Genomic DNA, 20,868 nt, shown 5'->3' on the forward strand with positions numbered 1-20,868 from the left:
TCAGAAAGTCAGTTAATGTTAATAATAAGCTACATGGCTGCAGAGCAGGGATTAGGGTCCGGCTAAAGAGGGCACCACACAGGCCCGCGCTACCCAGCCTTCTTGTGTCCAACGCCAGATCACTGTGCAACAAGATGGATGAGCTGGCGATGATCATCGAGGCAAACAGAAATGCTAAAGACTGCTCGCTGGTAGTGATCACAGAGACGTGGCTGCACTCTGGGATTCCGGACGAAGCTATCATGCTAGCGGGCCGTACAGCACACCGGGCCGACAGAACCGGCAACTCCAGAAAGAGCAAAGGAGGGGGGCTCTGTATCTACTCTAATAACAGCTGGAGCACCGATGCCACAGTGACTGAAAGACACTGCTCACCAGACCTGGAGTTTGTCACATTGAGATGCCGACCCTTCTACCTGCCGCGTGAGTTCACGGTGGTTTTTGCCACAGCTGTTTACATTCCACCCAGTGCTAATGCTAGTGTAGCTGTGGACATCTTGCAAAGTAGTGTGAATAAACTCCAGTCCACCCACCCATATGGGATCTTTATTGTGGCAGGGGACTTTAATCATGCTAACCTGCGTACTGTCCTTCCCAAATTTTACCAGCATGTAACATGTCCAACCAGAGGTGATAAAACTCTGGACCATGTTTACAGTAACATCAGAGGGGCATACAAGGTATCCTTTCATCCCCATTTAGGGCAGTCTGACCACCTGACCCTCTTTCTCACACCAGCGTACAGACCTGTGTTTAAGACAGTGGTTCTCAACCTCTCCTGCAGGGACCCCCTGACAGGCCATGTTTCTGTTTTAACCCTGAAATGACACACCTGATTCAATTAATGAGTAGTTATTAGAGTAAGAAGAGTAGGAATTAGTCAATTAATCAATTAGTTAACTACTCATTAAGCCTTTAATTAATTGAATCAGGTGTGCCATTTCAGGGTTAAAACAGAAACATGGTCTGTCAGGGGGTCCCTGCAGGAGAGGTTGAGAACCACTGGTTTAAGAGATCTGTGCACACAGTGAAACTAACAAAACTGTGACCTGCTACTGCGACTCCACAACTGCAAGACTGTTTTGAGCGCGCTGACTGGGCACTTTTCTCACAGCAGAGTCTTGAGGGTTACACCTGCACTGTTCTGCACTACATTAAGACCTGCATTGACAACGTCACCGTCGAGAGACAGGTCAAATGCTATCAAAACAACAATCCATGGATGAACAGGGAGGCCAAGCTGCTGCTGAAAAAACGTGATAAAGCCTTTAGGGCCGGGGACATGGAATTATACAGCACCGCCAGATCCAAATTAAAGGGTAACTAAACCCGCAGTGACGGACTGATTGACAGCTGCTGTCAGACTCTAAAATGGAGAGTGACTCACAGGGTCGCAAGACGACGTAAAGTACATGCATCTGATGATTTTTATCGAGTTGATGTCAATAGCGCGCGCTCTCTATAGGCATATTCATATTTTGCCGCTATGTGAAAAAATCCAGCTAAATGCGCCGACGCGTTTGTTGACCCCAGAGGATTAACTTTAGCCTAACCATAAATTGTAATTAAAATATATGATCACTCACATCAAGACGCCGCTGCGGTGGTGGAGTCCATGCAGCAGTAGCAGCGTTTTGCACTGCGTCGCTTTTCAGCGCGAGCTGTGTGGAGAAGCCCATTTCCACCTCTATTGCGTTGGAAAAGCAATCCCGCGTAAAATGCAGGTTTCACTCTCACGGTCTTCCAGGCCAAGTGCATGCAACCACTGGCGCCTAATTTCCAAGTCTGCTGGAAAGCTATGCAGTCCAGCAGTGCTGTTGCAACCACCGACACTACACCTACATACCCTCCTGCCCACTGTACTAAATACAGATAAATCTACGCTAGCTCATCATACCAAGGGCGTGGTGAGCTCGTACCAGGGGCGTGGTGAGCTGGAACCTGCTTACGTCACGTGCCACCGCTTACGTCACCTGCCACCGCAAACATCCAATAGGAAAATTCAACTGCAGTAGCCACCGTTCAACCTGAAGAGGGCAGCACTCAGACGTTTTTACACCATATGTTGTAAAATTAAAACACTTTATACCCAAATGTCAAAAAAGTTACTCGAATCAATGAACAGCACTAATAAAGCCCCATTCTTACAGATCATTAACTAAAAAAAGTTGGTTTAGGGTTTAGTTACCCTTTAAAGACAGGCATCAAGGAAGCAAAAGCAGCCTACAGGAGGAAGATCGAGGGGCACTTTAACGAGGGGGATCCCCGGCGCGTTTGGCAGGGAATCCAACACCTCACAAACTTTAAGGGTTCAAAAGACCCAAGCCCAAGTACCAGCAGCAATTTGACCAAGGAGCTCAACTATTTCTTTGCGCGCTTTGAGGTGAATGGGACCAGGAATGAGTCAACATCGGCCACACCAATGACACTGTTGCCCACAGATGCCCTGACAATCTCTTTGAGCGCAGAGGAGGTCAGGAGGGCTTTTCTTGGTGTGAACCCCAGTAAGGCTGCCAGGCCCGACGGGATCCCTGGGAGAGTGTTGAGGGACTGTGCCGTCCAGCTGGCTGAGGTATTCTCTTCCATCTTCAACATCTCTCTGTCTACCTGTTCCATCCCCAAGTGCCTCAAATCTGCCATCATTGTGCCGATCCCGAAAAAATCAGCTGTGAGTAGCTTCAATGACTATAGACCAGTGGCCCTCACTTCCACTGTCATGAAGTGCTTTGAAAGACTGCTGCTAAATCACATAAAAGCTTCCCTCCCCTCCAAAGTGGACCAGCACCAGTTTGCCTATAAAGAAAACAGGTCAACCGCGGATGCCATCAACACAGCCCTGCACTGTGTGCTGACCCACCTTGAACATCCTGGCACCTGTGCAAGACTGTTGTTTGTGGATTTTAGCTCTGCATTCAATTGCATCATCCCTGGAAGACTGGTGTCCAAGCTACTCGGACTGAGCATCAGCACAAACATCTGCAGATGGAACCATGACTTCCTCACAGACCGTCCCCAGTCAGTTCGTCTGGGCTCCCAACTTTCCTCTGCTCTCACACTCAGCACTGGGGCCCCCCAGGGTTGTGTGTTGAGTCCCTTACTCTACATCTTATACACTCACGACTGTACCCCAGCTCATGAAAGCAATACTTTTATTAAGTTTGCGGATGACACCACTGTAGTTGGACTTATCCATAATAAGGATGAGTCCGCCTACAGGGATGAAATCCAAAAACTCTCCATCTGGTGCTCCACCAACAACCTGTCTCTCAACACCTCTAAGACTAAAGAGGTGGTGATAGACTTCCGTAGGAAGAGGACTGACCTTGCCCCAGTCTACATCAAGGGAGACACTGTGGAGAGGGTTAAGGACTTCAAATTCATGGGGACATACATCTCATTGTTGTTAATTTTGTTGTTATATGCAATGACAATAAAGGCAATAATAATAATAATAATAATAATGGCTCGTTTTACTTTCTTTGCCATTGACATCCGAGTGATCTGACTGAACAACAAACTTTCATCTGACGTCTGTGAAAAAGGGATGCGCTCGACCAGCTCGCGCTGTGCCGCTGCACGCTCAATCCACTGCGTGTTTTTCTCTGATCAGCTCGCGCACCACAGCAATATAGGCTTTACTATATTTAGTTTAATATTCCACTAATGAGATACATTTACTTCATAGACAGCCTTCTTTTTTATCCCCATTATATGTTGTCAGTGTTTCTTTGTCTGGACACAGACACTGTCATCACATTTGTAATCAGAAACCCTGAGCAAAAAGAAAGTTTAATAACTAATGTATTTCTTTCCCCCGTATTTGCGTGATAGTAAAAATACTTGATTATTAGCACTTTTCTCTTTGTTCTTACAGGTTTTTTTTTAAGCACATTTTAAACATGTTGATTTTTATCATTTATTTAGTTTTAATTGCAAGAATTACAAAACAGAGAAACTGAATTGTAAAAGGTTTTATTTTGATTAGCTCCATTTGTTTTTTTATTATTACAGCTGATACATCAGTGATGTTTTATTCTCCTTGTCACACACACTCAGGCAAATGCATCACTCCATCATTACAGTATTGTATTAGGGGGATACTGCCTATTAAATATTTGCCCCTCTGACATACAAAGGTGATTCTGTCCTCATGTGGTGAGAATATCTTTTCCAGTCCACGCCATCGCAGCTCTATACCTCTTTTACCCATTTCCTCCACCGTCACTGAACAAGGCTCTGAAACAAACGACATCTCACTGTCACTGTTACAATATACATTCATTGATTCATCAACACAGCCTATAACTACAAGATTACATCAAACTTACAAATAATAATAACAATAAATACTGTTAGAAAAGACTCACATATCTTTGATATATGGTAGAGTGTCCATACTTACTTAAACACTTAATATTCCCTCTCCATTCGCCTTGTTCACAGGTCATGAATTTGGAGTAGGGGTGACGCTGAACCAGTGTGTATTTATTAAAGCAGCTGTATTCAACTTTCTCCCCTGAATTGTATTCAGGTTTTGTAATTTCTGTTGTGTCTGCAAAGTCCACTTGTGGTGGAAGTCCACATTTTTCTAAAGGGGAAAGAAAAGTTATTTATTTATTATTTTTAAACTCTTTTTAAATCACCAAAGGAGATAATAACATAGAACATGTTATTTATGTAATGCAGATTATTAATATGAAAATTTGTGGTCATTTTTCTAAAATGCTTTAAAATGTCTTTCTGAATTGAAATGATCTGTGGATTTTTCCATAAAATATATTCTAACTAGATCATAATTTGAATCAAAATTGCGTTTATCCATGTAAAATTTGCTCCCACAGTGCTAGTGCGTAGCTATGCTGTTGCTAGGTTATTCTGGGTGGTTGCTAGGACATCTTCTTGGCCCAAATCAAGAGATATGATGTGTCGATGAATTACGTACCAAAGTTGAGCATTTACTTTAACATGAGCAATAGTGATGCTTGCAAACACTACTAATAAAACTAAACTAAATAAGCATATAACCTTACCTCTTACACATTTGGGGAAAGGGCTGCTCCATTCTCCATTTGGCTGACTGGTGATTTCTCTCTGTCCTTTTAGGCCCTCTGTTATTTTCAATATATATGATGCCACTTGGAAATATTATAAGGAAACATGGAATTAGTTTCCATTGTTATGCTGATGACACTCAAATATATATTTCATCACGGCCGGATGAAAACGCTAAATTTTCCAAATTGACAGAGTGTGTTAAAGATATAAAAGATTGGATGACGCGTAATTTTCTTTTATTAAATCCAGACAAGACAGAGGTAATACTTATCGGTTCAAAAAACCGCCCACAAAACCTTGCACAATACAACTTTAACATCATAGGATGTCCTGTTACTTTATCCTCTACAGTAAAAGACCTGGGTGTTATACTCGATTGCAACCTGTCTTTTGAAAATCATATTTCATATGTTACAAAAACAGCCTTTTTCCACCTTAGAAACATTGCTAAGCTACGTAATATGCTATCAGTTTCTGATGCAGAAAAGTTAGTTCATGCATTCATGACCTCGAGACTGGATTACTGTAATGCTTTATTAGCTGGTTGTCCTGCATCCTCAATAAACAAGCTACAGTTAGTCCAAAATGCCGCCGCTAGAGTTCTTACGAGATCAAGAAAATATGATCATATAACACCGATTTTATCATCACTGCATTGGTTACCTATAAAGCTCCGTATTAATTATAAGGTATTGCTACTGACTTATAAAGCCCTAAACGGCTTAGCTCCAGTCTATTTAACGGATCTTCTATCGCCCTATAATCCATCGCGCTCTTTAAGATCACTAAATTCAAGGCTTTTGGTCATACCTAGGATATCCAGAACCACCAAAGGAGGGAGAGCATTTTCACATTTGGCTCCAAAACTCTGGAATAGTCTTCCTGATACTGTTCGTTGCTCAGACTCGCTCTTCCAGTTTAAAACTAGATTAAAGTCGCATCTCTTCAGCCAGGCATTCATATAATCCTACAGTTCAAACTACAATCCGGCCTCTAGCTCATAAATGCCAGAGGAGAACTGGCCCCCGACTGAGCCTGGGTTCTCCCAAGGTTTTTTTTTTCTCTCCATTAGGTCACCTGATGGAGTTTTAGGATGGTGTTTTTGCTTCGGTGCTGTAAGCTCCGTCTTATTCTCGTATTTCCTTGTTTTGAACCAGAATTTACTACAATTTCTAGTTGTTTATACTACTACTAAATACGGCTTGCCCAACATCGCTGGCTTCCGTTGCTACTAGCACAACACGGTAGTAATTCGCTAGCCTGCTAACGCGCCACCCGTGCGCTCAGCTATTTTTATTTATTTATTTGTCTCTCGCGCGCTCGCGCCTTTGAGTTCATAAAAGCTCAGGTGAGTAAGAATCACTCAACAAACACGGTGAGTAATGTCTTGTCCTGTTATTATCATGCGTCGCGTCTGAATGCGTTGTTGTTTTTGGAGCTCTATCGATTTGATTTATAATTCTTGATTTTTCTCGCTGCCTGCTGTGAGTGTGTTTGCTTCGGAGCTGTAAGCTCCGTCTTAGCCTCGTATTTCCTTGTTTTGAACCATCATTTACTACAATTTCTAGTTGTTTATATTACTACTAAATACAGCTTACCCAACCCTGACGCATAACACGCTAGTAATTCGCTAGCCTGTTAACGCGCCACCCTTGCGCTCAGCTATTTTTATTTATTTATTTTCTCTCGCGCCTTTGAGTTCATAAAAGCTCAGGTGAATAAGAAACACTCAACAAACACGGTGAATAATGTCTTGTCCTGTCATTATCATGCGTTGCGTCTGAATGCGTTGTTGTTTTTGGAGCTCTATCGATTTGATTTATAATTCTTGATTTTTCTCTTTAAACCCGCTTACAACGAACATTTTCTACTCTTCCTCACTGAGAAGCACTACTGCTCAAACCTCATTGTTACAACGCGGACTGTTGAGCAGACGCGTCTCAAGCCTATTAGTGATCCAACGCTGCATACTCTTAAAGGTTACGTCCGTGGATCACGGCTGAACGAGTCTTCTCCACACTCACTTATAAACAAACACTTTTTTTTCGCCTATCGTGCGTCTACTCTACACCCCTACCACTAAAAAACCTCATAGTTACAACGCGGACTGTTGAGCAGACGCGTCTCAAGCCTATTAGTGATCCAACGCTGCATACTCTTAAAGGTTACGTCCGTGGATCACGGCTGAACGCGTCTTCTCCACACTCATTTACAAACAAACTTATAATATAAATTAGTATTAATATTGATAGCATCACTGGTAGCTTCGTTGCTAACTCACTGTCCATCTGTTAAAATGGCGAATATATCAGATGTAAGTAGTCTACCGCTTGGTGCAGGTGAGGACACATTTGAGCTTCACGCACTGCAGTCTGAGCTGGAAGCTGTTGAGAAACAGATCCACAACCTTTTATTGAGACAGGCCGAGCTGAGAGACCGGTGTTTGGCTCTTGAAACATCACGCGCCGACGCACACAAATCAGTGTTTAACGTTACTAACCCGCTGACTCCGACCGCGTCTACTCCGTGCGTTCCTCAGCATCGGTCGCAATCAGCCATGGTCTCGTTCACTCCGGCTCCAACACGCCACCACGAAGCCTGGGTGGTTCCGCAGCGGAAGACGCGAGTCAGGTTTAGACCAAGACTTTCTCCGACCCTCCCGGTTTTCGAGTTATCGACACAAAACCGCTTCTCCCCTCTACGCGAAACAGAACGCGATGCTGTGATCATCGGCGATTCCATCGTTCGGCACGTACACGCTACGTTAGGTACAAGTAAGGTGCAAAGTCACTGCTTCCCTGGTGCTCGTGTTTCTGAAATCGCTGCTCGCGTTCCCGAGATCCTGAACGGTGACGAGCGCGTCGGAACTGTGGTCCTGCACGCGGGAGTGAACGACATCAGGCTGCGCCAGACGGAGATTCTGAAGAAAGACTTCAGGAATCTAATCGATACGGTACGCAGCACATCGCCTGAAACAACGATCATTGTGTCAGGACCGCTTCCCACGTACCGACTAGGGCATGAAAAATTCAGCAGATTATTTGCGCTAAATGAATGGTTAATGTCATGGTGCAATGAGCAGAAACTGCTCTTTGTAAATAATTGGAATCTGTTTTGGGAGCGTCCTAGGCTTTTCCGTGCTGATGGCTTACACCCAAGCAGATTCGGAGCGGATCTTCTGTCAGATAACATCTCCAAAATGTTAAATACCCTTTGACTAGTAACCAAAAGTCCAAATCATAGTCTCTGCTGCACCAATTCAACTGATATAAATACTAGTGTAGAACATTGCATAGAAACCGTGTCTATTCCTCGTTTAGTGAGATCAAATAATAAATCTAATGCAGGATCTAGGAAAAATCTAATTGTTATTAAAACAGAAAATGTTGCTATTAGTAAACAAAAACTATTTCTAAAGCTAGGTCTTCTAAACATTAGATCACTCACACCTAAGGCAGTTATTGTAAATGAAATAGTCACAGATAATAGCTTCGATGTACTTTGCCTTACTGAAACCTGGCTTAAACCAAATGATTATTTCGGTATTAATGAGTCTACTCCTCCTGGATACTGTTATAAGCATGAGCCCCGTCTGATTGGCCGTGGCGGAGGTGTTGCAACCATTTATAAAGATATTCTAAATGTTTCTCAGAAAACGGGTTATAAGTTTATTTCATTTGAAGTACTTGTACTAAATGTTACGCTCTTAGATGTTAGAAAAACATCCCTATTATCTCTAGCCTTGGCTACCGTATATAGACCGCCAGGGCCTTACGCTGCTTTCCTAAAAGAGTTTGCAGATTTTCTCTCAGACCTATTAGTCAATGTCGATAAAGCATTAATTGTTGGAGATTTTAACATACACGTAGATAATCCAAATGATGCGTTAGGAGCTGCGTTTACAGATTTATTAAATTCATTTGGGGTCAAGCAAAACGTCACCGGACCAACTCATCGTCTTAATCATACACTCGATTTAATTATATCACACGGAACCGATCCAACCGATATAGATATCATTCCACAAAGTGATGAAGTCACTGATCACTACATGGTAACTTGCATATTACGTACTGCTGTAATATGTCATGCGGCGTCGCGTTATCAACCAGGCAGAACAATCCTCCCATCCACCATAGATAATTTCTCAAATTGCTTATCTAATCTGTCTCAGCTGCTGCCTGAACCCAAACAAACAGATGAACTAGAAGAACTAACTAGCACTATGAGCACCATTCTCTCTAGAACATTGGATGTGGTTGCACCTATTAAATTAAAAAAGGCCAGAGAGAAAAATAAAGCACCATGGTATAACAATACTACGCATGTTTTAAAGAGAGAAACCCGTATTTTAGAGCGTAAATGGAAACAAACTAATTTAGAGGTCTTTAGAATCGCGTGGAAAGACAGTATGTCACGTTATAAAAAGGCCCTAAAAGCTGCCAGGGCTGAGCACCTCCGCAAACTAATAGAAAACAACCAAAACAATCCAAGGTTTCTATTTAACACCGTGGCTAGACTAACAAATAAACAGACGTCACCCGAACAAAATATCCCGTTACAGTTCAGTAGTAATGATTTCATGAACTACTTCACTGAGAAAATAGAAAGCATCAGAACCACAATTATAAACGTTCAATCTTCAATCGCGCCTTACAATTCAGCTTCAATTATCACCCCGAAAGAACAATTACAGTGCTTTACAACTATAGAACAAAAAGAGTTAAATAAACTTATCACTTCATCTAAAACAACAACATGTTTATTAGATCCTATACCAACTAAACTACTGAAAGAAGTGTTATCTGTAGTGGAAGAGCCTCTCCTCAATATTATTAACTCGTCTTTATCTTTAGGTCATGTTCCAAGAACATTTAAACTGGCAGTTATAAAACCTCTCATTAAGAAACCACAATTAGATCATAATAATCTAGCAAATTATAGACCCATTTCAAATCTTATTTATGTCTAAAATATTAGAAAAAGTGGTGTCCGCTCAACTGGGCTCTTTCTTGCAACAAAATGATATCTATGAAAAGTTTCAGTCTGGATTCAGACCGCATCATAGCACTGAAACTGCGCTCGTTAAAATCACAAATGATTTACTTTTAGCTTCTGACCAAGGCTGTATCTCAATACTAGTTTTACTTGATCTTAGTGCTGCGTTCGATACTATAGATCACACAATACTCTTAGATCGACTACAAAATTATACTGGTGTTCAAGGACAAGCACTAAGCTGGTTCAAATCATACCTATCTGACCGCTACCATTTTGTCTATTTAAATGGGGAAAAATCGATCATAACTCCAGTAAACTATGGAGTGCCGCAGGGATCTGTATTAGGCCCCCTGTTATTTTCAATATATATGATGCCACTTGGAAATATTATAAGGAAACATGGAATTAGTTTCCATTGTTATGCTGATGACACTCAAATATATATTTCATCACGGCCGGATGAAAACGCTACATTTTCCAAATTGACAGAGTGTGTTAAAGATATAAAAGATTGGATGACGCGTAATTTTCTTTTATTAAATCCAGACAAGACAGAGGTAATACTTATCGGTTCAAAAAACCGCCCACAAAACCTCGCACAATACAACTTTAACATCATAGGATGTCCTGTTACTTTATCCTCTACAGTAAAAGACCTGGGTGTTATACTCGATTGCAACCTGTCTTTTGAAAATCATATTTCTTATGTTACAAAAACAGCCTTTTTCCACCTTAGAAACATTGCTAAGCTACGTAATATGCTATCAGTTTCTGATGCAGAAAAGTTAGTTCATGCATTCATGACCTCGAGACTGGATTACTGTAATGCTTTATTAGCTGGTTGTCCTGCATCCTCAATAAACAAGCTACAGTTAGTCCAAAATGCCGCCGCTAGAGTTCTTACGAGATCAAGAAAATATGATCATATAACACCGATTTTATCATCACTGCATTGGTTACCTATAAAGTTCCGTATTAATTACAAGGTATTGCTACTGACTTATAAAGCCCTAAACGGCTTAGCTCCAGTCTATTTAACGGATCTTCTATCGCCCTATAATCCATCGCGCTCTTTGAGATCACTAAATTCAAGGCTTTTGGTCATACCTAGGATATCCAGAACCACCAAAGGAGGGAGAGCATTTTCACATTTGGCTCCAAAACTCTGGAATAGTCTTCCTGATACTGTTCGTTGCTCAGACTCGCTCTCCCAGTTTAAAACTAGATTAAAGTCGCATCTCTTCAGCCAGGCATTCATATAATCCTACAGTTCAAACTACAATCCGGCCTCTATCCAATGCCAGAGGAGAACTGGCCCCCGACTGAGCCTGGGTTCTCCCAAGGTTTTTTTTTTTCTCCATTAAGGCACCTGATGGAGTTTTAGGACACCATTAGGTCACTTGATGGAGTTTTTCGGTTCCTTGCCACTGTTGCCTTTGGCTTGCTCAGTTGGGGATATTTTGGGGATATTTAATTTAATTTTATCAATCAATAAATTCCTCTTGAAACAAACTTTGTTGTATTATTTTAATTTAATACTGTGAAGCTGCTTTGATGCAATCTGTATTGTGAAAAGCGCTATACAAATAAACTTGACTTGACTTGACTTGACTTGATGGAGTTTTTCGGTTCCTTGCCACTGTTGCCTTTGGCTTGCTCAGTTGGGGATATTTTGGGGATATTTAATTTAATTTTATCAATCAATAAATTCCTCTTGAAACAAACTTTGTTGTATTATTTTAATTTACTGTGAAGCTGCTTTGATACAATCTGTATTGTGAAAAGCGCTATACAAATAAACTTGACTTGACTTGACTTGACTTAATATCAGCCCTTGTCCATTGCATGAAAATATTAACTTGTGTCCCGGTTTGACTGAACCCTCAATATCAGGGAATCGCTTCATTTTTAAGTCTTCCACTGTTGTGCTTAGAGAACACGTTGCCTCTAGAGAAAGCAGACATTTGATCACATACTTTTCCACAGAGAAGCTTTATGTGGCCCTAACTTGCAATGAGTAGTGGTTTAGCATAACAATTACATTTTTAACATATGATACTGCACAAGCCGCATCACAGCCAAGAAAACTTGAGTAAAAACAACCTCATGAATTTTTTTTATATAACACCCTAAGGTGTGTTAGCTCGTGTGAGATTTGTGATACAAATACATAAATAAAACAAATTACATTCTCAGCTGTTGTTCATCATGGATCTAGTAATTTTTTACCCATTATGTAAGTAAATGTGATTCTAGATTCATAATATTTTAAGTAACTCTTTTGTGCAGAAAAACATTCCACTCCATTTTCCATTTTCACAGATCCATCTACTGGAATTTCATTATATGGCTCAGTGCACTAGAATTTCTTTATTTTTGTACACATCTTTCTCATGTGTCCAACATTTCTCAAGAAAAACTATATGTGGAGTCATTATAGATTATTTAAAAATGTCCTCATTAATAGCTTCATATGCACTCAGGTGTGTACATTATACTTAGTGTCCCTACTACTTTATTTAAAGAGTTGCTAACATAATTTGGTTTTGCGATTTCACTGAGGAATATTGTGACCATTTTTAAATCACTCAATCCTTTTTCTCAGATTAGAACTTTTTTACAAGAAAGGAGTATAGCACAATGGCACTAAAACACTCATTTTATTTTGATTCTAGAGAGCTTTGATTTGATTGGAGTCATCCAGCATACAGTATACCAGCAAGCTGATAATGTTTATTATTACAATAACATATTAATCTAGTGCAGATGGACAAAAATTACGAACACTCAAATTATGATTTCACAGGGTTTTTGATTTATTTTATAATTATTGTCGTCAGTATGACAAACTTATCTGGGGACTTGCTTGTAATGATTCCTGTCTTGTGTTTCCCTCGTCTTGTGTGGACTTTAGTTATTTCCTGTTCTGTCATGTTTTGTAGTCCTTTGTAGTTTTTCTAGTTTATTAGTATCCCCAGGTGTTTCTAATTAGCCACACCCCCTTGTTATCTTGTTTAGCTTGTTGGTCCCTGTGTATTTATAGCCCTTGTGTTTCACTTGTTACTTTGTCAGTTGTTGTTCATGTATGGGTACGTTTAGATCCTCGCTTCCGCCTGCTTTCTCCGGCACTTTACATTGATGTTATTCCTCTTGATATTCAAATACCTTTTATCGTAGTTATATTATTAAAGTTACCTTTTATTAGACAGTTCATAACCAATCAAACCTTACCTTCACATGTTGGTGTTTCTTCCCAAGTTCCATTGCGGCAGAAAACTGTACTCTTCCCATTCATTAACAATGAGCTTCGACATACATATGTTACACTAGATCCATGTGCATAAAATTCTTCAGGTTTAGATGTTATGAATGCATATTCCACCTTTGGAGGAATGTTACATCTGACGTCCACTAAAGAAAAATGTTAATGGAAATTCATGAAATCCAGTAAGACTGAGATTAACATTGTCAATAAATAGTGTCTATTTTCCACTATATGCTGTCGCTGCTCCACAAACATGCAATAAGAGTTTGAGAAGCTCACCCTCACACACTGGTTTCTCCCATGTACCTCTGACACATGTTATGAAGCGTTGAGTTGCTATGAACCCTGGATCACATTCCACTTCAGCAGTTCCTCGATCACGAGGGCTTTGCTTTAGTTTTCCATGGTGAACACTGGGAAAAGCACCACATTCTTCCTCCCCTGTAAAGACAGAAAACAGGAAGCACATTTCAGTACACTATCATTCATCTAACACCTGAGACTGACAATAATAAAACTCACGGATGCACCGAGGTTCTTCAGACCAAGAGCCTTTGCTGCATGTCACTGAATCCCACCAGGTCCCAGTGAAGGGTTTATAACCCGTGTTGCAGGTGTAAAAGATTTCTTCCTCATTGGAGGGATGGCTGAATATCAACCCGTTTTCCACAGATATATCACGACACGATCTCTGCTTTGCTACGAGAAAACAGTTTAAAAACATAAAAATTCTGATCTCATATGTTTTGAGTCGTCATTATGCAGATGTATAATGATTTGATTAGATATTGAAAAAAATTCAAGATAAAGGCAGTATGACTGAGAGAAATTCAAAGACAAAAACAAAACTGTGAACACAATTTTTTTACATTCTTTACAAGTGTAACTGTCGTAGGACAGTAAGAGCTGTGCGTGTAAACCTCACTCCCCTGGCCTCAAGAGATGCACTAGCAATTAACACTAGAGGCTGTGGTCTTTAGAGTCCTTGTTAGTGTGTCCGTCTCCCACGCCGGAGTCCCCGGCTCGAATCCAGCAAGGAGCCAGTCGAATAGGACCAGTTACACAAGTACAATATAATCTGATATGACCTGTCATGCAGTTCACTATCACTGTTTCACCATCAGCGTATGAAGATTTGTAAACTGGTTCTAAGTTTCCATATTTAATGTTTTCTCAAAGACATTCTGAGAAGCACAAACGCCACACAACAACACATTAAACACTGAAGTACTTGCACAACTAGTCAACACTCTCTAGATATACAGTTAAATGTTTTGGGAAGTGCATATAATAGGGTGACCAATCGTCCTGTTTTCCCAGGACATGTCCTGTTTTCAGGTCCTGTCCTGGCCGTCCTGTCTGTTTTTTATAAAGTGATGAAAATGTCCTGGTTTTCATTATTTTTCATTGGGCCATTAAGCGTGTACTTTAAATACATGCTTGCCTTTGCACACAAAACATATGAAACCGGCTTCGCCCCGTCTTGTTATAATCAGTGCGTTCCTCAATCCGCAGCGGAAAGCAGAGAGCACGTCAGAATACAGAAGCCACTGTGTGTTTGTGTGTGTGTGTTCATCTCAGCCTCATTGGTCTGTCACACTGCTCCTCAATGTCAGAATATTTGAAATGACCAATCAAATCAAAGTAGGCGGACTTTACGTTCACAGACACAGAATTTCAATTTTAGCAGCGTGACTCGACCAGGACTCGACGGTCGATGCTTCAGTTTATGGTCAAGTGCGAGATAAGATGTAAGTAGCTAACAGCGTAAAAAAAAAAAAAAAAAAAAAAAGCCCAAATGTAAATTCACAGATAATTTACAGAGAAAATTCCTGTTTTTTTCCGTTTCGGTCGGGATCCGTGTAAAGCAGAATGCATGAACTGCAAAGCTGGAACGTACTTGTCAGTGTCAAATAAAGGTGCTAGCGAAGTAGAAGCCCACATAAAGAAAGTAAAGGCTACAAGAGAACATCAGGAGGATTGAAATTGTTTTTTTACTGAAATAGTGTAGTAGATTTTTTATTTTAGTGGTAGATTTTTAAGCTATGCTATGGCCATGAAAAGAAATAGTGTCATGTAAAAGGTGTTAAAAGCTAAACTTTTTTTTTAATAGTAGGCTATTCTATTGTTGCGGGCCAAACATTGAATGGAAAGGATGTATTAGGCTACTTTATGTATTAAAGTACAATAACATAGTTGCAAGGTTGTGAATGCATTTGTCAAGTATTTTTTGATGCATTCACCCCAACCACGCCCCCAACCCTTAACCACGCCTCCCAAACCACGCCCCCGTTGTAGCAAATTAGCTCTATATGAAATATTAATAATCAATAATAACTGGTTATAATTGATTATGAATATTTGGATTAGTTAATATAATTAATTTACTGTCATAAATTAATATTACAATCAATGAACCTATTTGTCCCATGAACACTCAGGATCAATTGTTTATTAACTCTAAGAAATGTACATTTCCGGGGCATGGGAAATGTCTTTCTTAATTTACAATACTACTAAGAGCAGTAACCAAGATCTAAATGATTAGTGACTCCAGTTATGAGCTTGAGACAAGGACAACTTTACGTGTGACATAAACAAGATTTGATTAACTAGTCTAAACACTTAAACTACTCTAACATACACACACATACATGCATACAGTTTACCAAGGGAAAGAGAGCTGAAGCAGAATACAGGAAAGCAAGAAATTATAGCATTGTTTGAAATCATTGTTTGTCAGCAGATCAACAGCCTTGAGCAAACCATCAGTTTAGTTCTAACACGCCCTTCTTTAAAGGGGTAAGGATACTTAATGTATCAAATAATGAGACTAAGTTTGATACTTGCATGTCTCGCCCATTTGAATTAAAGTGTCCTGATGCAATTTGTTGAGGCTCCAGTTGATCTTTGCTGATGTGGTCTTGATGAGAGAGAACCAGTGGTAGTCAGAGTATCTTTGGTGAATGGAAAGACAAGGCCGCAGCCTGGCACAAGCTTGGTGGGTCCTTAGAGGCTTCTAGTTCAGCATCATCTTCACGTCAGCATTTCAGAAAGGGAGTAAGAGAGAGCTAAGAGCTGATCAGTGACTTTAAAGCGTGAAGATGGCACAACCTCTGGAGCTGTGTGAGCCAATGAGAAGATTTCCCTTTGGAGGGAAATTTTTACGACCCATTGTCCCTTTGAACATGCAATTTGATTGGATGTTTAACACAAGAATCTTTAAGATGCTTATAATACTAATGTGTCACAAAGTTAGCAGAATGTAATGCAAATTAACAAAACGGGGATGAAGATTGGAGTTTATAGAGACCAAAAATGCCGCACATATAATGTTGGTTAACCATAATATGCAAAGTCTGAAACATTAACCCAATTGAGTTTACAAGAATACAAACGCCACATAAAAGGGAAAATCATGAGATGGGAAAAATTAGATACATGTTTACACATTTATCAAGTGGTTATATATAGAATATATATAGGATTAACAGGGTTTTTATTTATCTTCCTCAGCAAGAGTTTAAGTGAGAGTCGCCGCCCTCAGGACATTCCTTTCGCTCGTAAAATCAGTTTCAGTGTGTGTCCTGTAACAAGACACTGCGTCCTGCCAGTGTGTTAGCTTCATTTGGGGAACGTTTCACAGGCCTTATTTGGGAGAGTGAGTTTACACAGATTATTCATTAAATAAATGAATAATTTGTGTGTCTGATTGGTCCAGACGCTACATATTCCCCCCTTTCGATCGTTGTTGTCCCTCTCAAGGACAACCACGAACGACGTTGGAAGTGCAGAAAGATCAGACACACCTCTGTCATACAAGGCTGGAAGGCCATGGTGGCCTCTGGTTGTTTGTGTTTCCTGGAGCGGTGGTCGTTCCATCGGGTGATGTAGACAGTAAGTCCAGGTCTCTGCAGCAGGTGCCGAGGCAGCAGGTGCCTTGAAAGTGTGTCACCTGTCCTTTGAGGCAGGTGGTTGCTTGTGACTGCAGGGAGTGGTTATGGGTATTGTGTAGTGTGAAGAGAGTTTCAGACTGACCTAGTGTTGGTAGCAAAAGGGCAGCAGGTGGTCATTAGCCCTTTGTTCTGCACCCAGGGACCAGGAGTCTGAAGTCTGCAGTGTTACTCTGCTCTGGCTGCAGTGCTGACTCAAGCTTGCCCGAGCTGTGTTGGGCAAGAGTCAGAGGTTCGTTCTTCCCAGTACTCCTCAGGGGAGTTCTGATCAAGGAGCTCTTTTGCTAGTGCTAGCAGCTCTTGTAACTCAGAAGCAGGCGTGTCCAGCTGTCTTTGTGCAGCCTCTGTTTGGCACCTGTGTGAAAGGTGTGGAGGAGGATGTTGTTGTTGAAGACTGCTGTGGGACGTCCTGTGGTGTTTGCTGGGTGAGAATGTTCTTTTCCATGGCTCCTCCCAGCGATTGGTCTTGAGTCTAGATCTATGGCCATGGTGATGGTTTTGCCCTCTGCTGGCTAGCTTTTTGTTAAAGGCTCTTGCATTGTGGAAATGCTGGGTGCCTTCTGGTGCCAGCTTTGGATTCTGGATTTTGCCGTTCAGAATCGCTGGGATCTTACAAACCCTTTTTGAGGAGGCCTTGTGTTTGTTAAAGGCCTTCTGTGTCAGGTCACGCAGTTGGTGGATAGGCATTGTGTTGGCGCAGGCCATGATGCCTAAATGATGACTTACGATAGGATGGAGGTTTCGGAGGAAAAGGCTCTTGAAGCTGGTGTCCTCCTCCATCCCAGATTCGTTGCGAGCTCCGAAGTAAGCTCGTCTGAGTCTGTGATAGTAAACATAGGGAGTTTCATGCCGACCCTGTTTGGTATCTAGGGCAGCGATCAGTCCGTTTTCAAACTCTGAGAACTCCTTTATGATGGCTTGTTTCAGCTGCTGGTAGTTAGACTGGATGTTTTCTGGCTGCCGAGCCAGAAACCGTTGCACCTCTGGGCTGGATGTTATCCAGATAAGATAGAGTCTATCTTGATGGTGCACACTCATCAAAGACTGCAGGTGAAAGTCAATGTCTCGCAGGTAAGCGTGGACGTCTCCTGCAAGCTCTGGTGTAAATGCAGAGATCTGTCTGGCCATTCGGATGAGGTCTTTGAGTGTCACTACATGTGTCGTTTCGGGATTCGTTTGAATCAGTCCTTTTCCTTCTGCGGCTGCAGAAGCTTTAAGGAAATTGTCCGATGACATGTTAAGCAGAGGGGTTTGTCTCCCCCCTTGGTAACTCTGTGCTTGGCTGGGGGAGGTTTCTCTGCTGATTGCAAGTGGGGGAGTGAGATGTCTCTCCTGCTGTGGTTCTTTTTGCAGCAGGTAAGAGTGTCTCAGTTCTCGTTGGACCATGTCAAGTTCATCTTTGGTGTTGTCCAGCTGCTGGGTCAGTGCCTCAATTTCAGCTCTGGACACCTTCAGTTGACCTTCACAGGCCACGATTCTGGCATCTTTTTCCAAGATTTCAGAATTTGCTGCTTTTAACAGTGACTCTGTGTGAAAGAGTTCCTTTTCCAGGTCCTCTCTGGCTGTCTTTTCAAACTGCTCTTGTTGTTTAGCAGTTGTCAGTGCGGTTTGAAGACTGTGGATTTCCTCCTGTGTCTCTCTTCTGCCAGGGTCCTTGTGTCTGTCCTGAGCCTCCATCTCTAGCTGGTCTATGCGGCTTTTAGCATGTGTCAGCTCCTTTTGGGACTCTGTGATCTGGAGTTTGAGGTTGTTTACCTCCTGTTTCAAACCTGTGAGGTTGTGGGCCAGGAAGATAACCTCAGTCAGATATTTGTGGTCATACCTCTGGTTTGAGTCATCTTTCATTAGTTGTCTTCCCTTTGTTATCCAGTTGCATTTGGCTCTTGTGCTGAAGGTCGTCAGCAGCCGTGGGTAAAAGGATGTTCTTCAAAACACCTAGCCAGTCCTTTTGGTCTGCCATCTGGGCAGTTAGGCTGAGCATCTGCAACATTCGGGCACACTTGTGGTGAGAGTAAGGGCAAGAGACTAATGCAAGATCAAACAGAATTTGGAGCTAAAGGCAAAGTGAGACAGCTAGGTGTATAATGTACAGCTAGGTTTTGCCAGGTGTGGTTAGCAAGTGAAATGTGTACCTGATTATTACTATCTTAGCTGCAAATAGCAGGATGCTCAGATTTGTGTGGATCTAAAGGCTTTGCTAGAAGAGCGTAAGCCTAGATTTAATAAATGACTTAAGATGGTTCTTATGGTCAAATTATTTCTCAGAACTTACTGATAGCATACAACAGGCTTGATCTCTGAACAAATGAAGAAGAGAAAGAAAGAGGAAAAGGAGAGCTTTCCGATTAGATTGTGTTTATTAGTGGTACTCAAAATTATGCCATAGCAATCGTCTAGATTACTTGTGTAGCTGGCTCATAAAATTGAAGCAACTGTTGAAAATAAACAAATCAAGAAGGAAAGTGGTCTAGTTACTTTTGCAGTTTTATGGGGAAATAAAACCACACTAGAACAAGAGGGTTAAATAAAAATAAAATAATTGCTGACTTCTATTATGATTAAATTTAATAAAAAGATTTAAAGTGATAAAAACAGCTGAATGATCTAGTATTGGGAATAATCAATTGCACTTATGATCAACCATTAGATTTGCTTTGGACATCATTCTATAGTTGGTCACAGCTGCTGCGTGTTCAAGACCATACCATGTGTTTGTCCCTCCATAAAGTTTAGTCAACGTGCCATTGAAAGTTCCGAATAACTATAAAAATTCTTCTCTAGCTAAACAGTTTACATGTAATTAAGTTTAGATTTAATTAACAAAGTAACTGTAAATTTAGCTGAACAGCGTTCAGTAAGGAATGCACCTGAAAAGTGCAGGTGAAATTAGATGAGAAGAATTAAAGTTAAGGAAAGAGAAAGTAAGAATTCAGAAACCAGAAATGGGGTTAAAGGAAAATGGTTTAGATCACTTCACACTGCATACACACAAGCTGTATAGTTAAAGGCTTCATGTAAATGATGCTAACAACTAACTGTTGAAGTTATTAGTTAGCTTAGCCTAAGCTGAAGCGCTGCTAGGTTGGGTTGGCTTAGCCACTTCGGCTGTTTGTTTACAAAATGGCGTCAGAAGGTAACACATGTGCTATCTAGAGTTAGCACTTCCTGTGACAAGTCGTTGTCATGGGAACCAATGCACTTCAGAGTTTCAGTGAGTGAGACACAGTTTTGATCACCAGGTAGCTATGCTTTTTAAATGCACGGATAAAGTTTAGATGAATGACATCAATCTAACTATAATTTGTAAGGCTTCTACACTGTAAAAAGGGGAGCATCGCCCATATTTACATTTATATAACACTGTACTGAGATTCCTTCATCAGAAACAGGTTAAGCAATACTGCATTTGTAATTCTTTAACCAAAGCAGAATAATCAATTCTGGTACAGTTTATATGCCGCTGAGCTGAGATTCCTTCGTCAAAACAGACTTACGCTTTAATACTGAAATTAGGGTTTCTTCGCTAAAATCATATTAACCTTACACTGATACCATTTGAAAATATGCTTAAATGTGTTAAGACTTTTTCAATTA

At 40.9% G+C, this 20,868-nt stretch overlaps 1 protein-coding gene across 1 annotated transcript in view; it reads right to left on the reverse strand.

The window, feature by feature from the left end:
* Positions 1-20,868, reverse strand: part of LOC309475408 (complement receptor type 1-like) — a 179,455-nt gene that overhangs the window by 105,201 nt on the left and 53,386 nt on the right. The window contains exons 33-38 of the mRNA XM_082138169.1: positions 13,844-14,020; positions 13,601-13,762; positions 13,288-13,467; positions 11,868-12,003; positions 5,031-5,089; positions 4,403-4,588 (exon numbers count right to left, since the gene is read on the reverse strand). Of these exons, the coding sequence (XP_081994295.1) occupies positions 4,403-4,588; positions 5,031-5,089; positions 11,868-12,003; positions 13,288-13,467; positions 13,601-13,762; positions 13,844-14,020 (900 nt within the window). The remainder of the gene's footprint in view (positions 1-4,402; positions 4,589-5,030; positions 5,090-11,867; positions 12,004-13,287; positions 13,468-13,600; positions 13,763-13,843; positions 14,021-20,868) is intronic.

The sequence above is a fragment of the Leuciscus leuciscus genome (assembly GCF_965113295.1).
Source record: "Leuciscus leuciscus genome assembly, chromosome: 15".
NCBI lineage: Eukaryota > Metazoa > Chordata > Actinopteri > Cypriniformes > Leuciscidae > Leuciscus > Leuciscus leuciscus.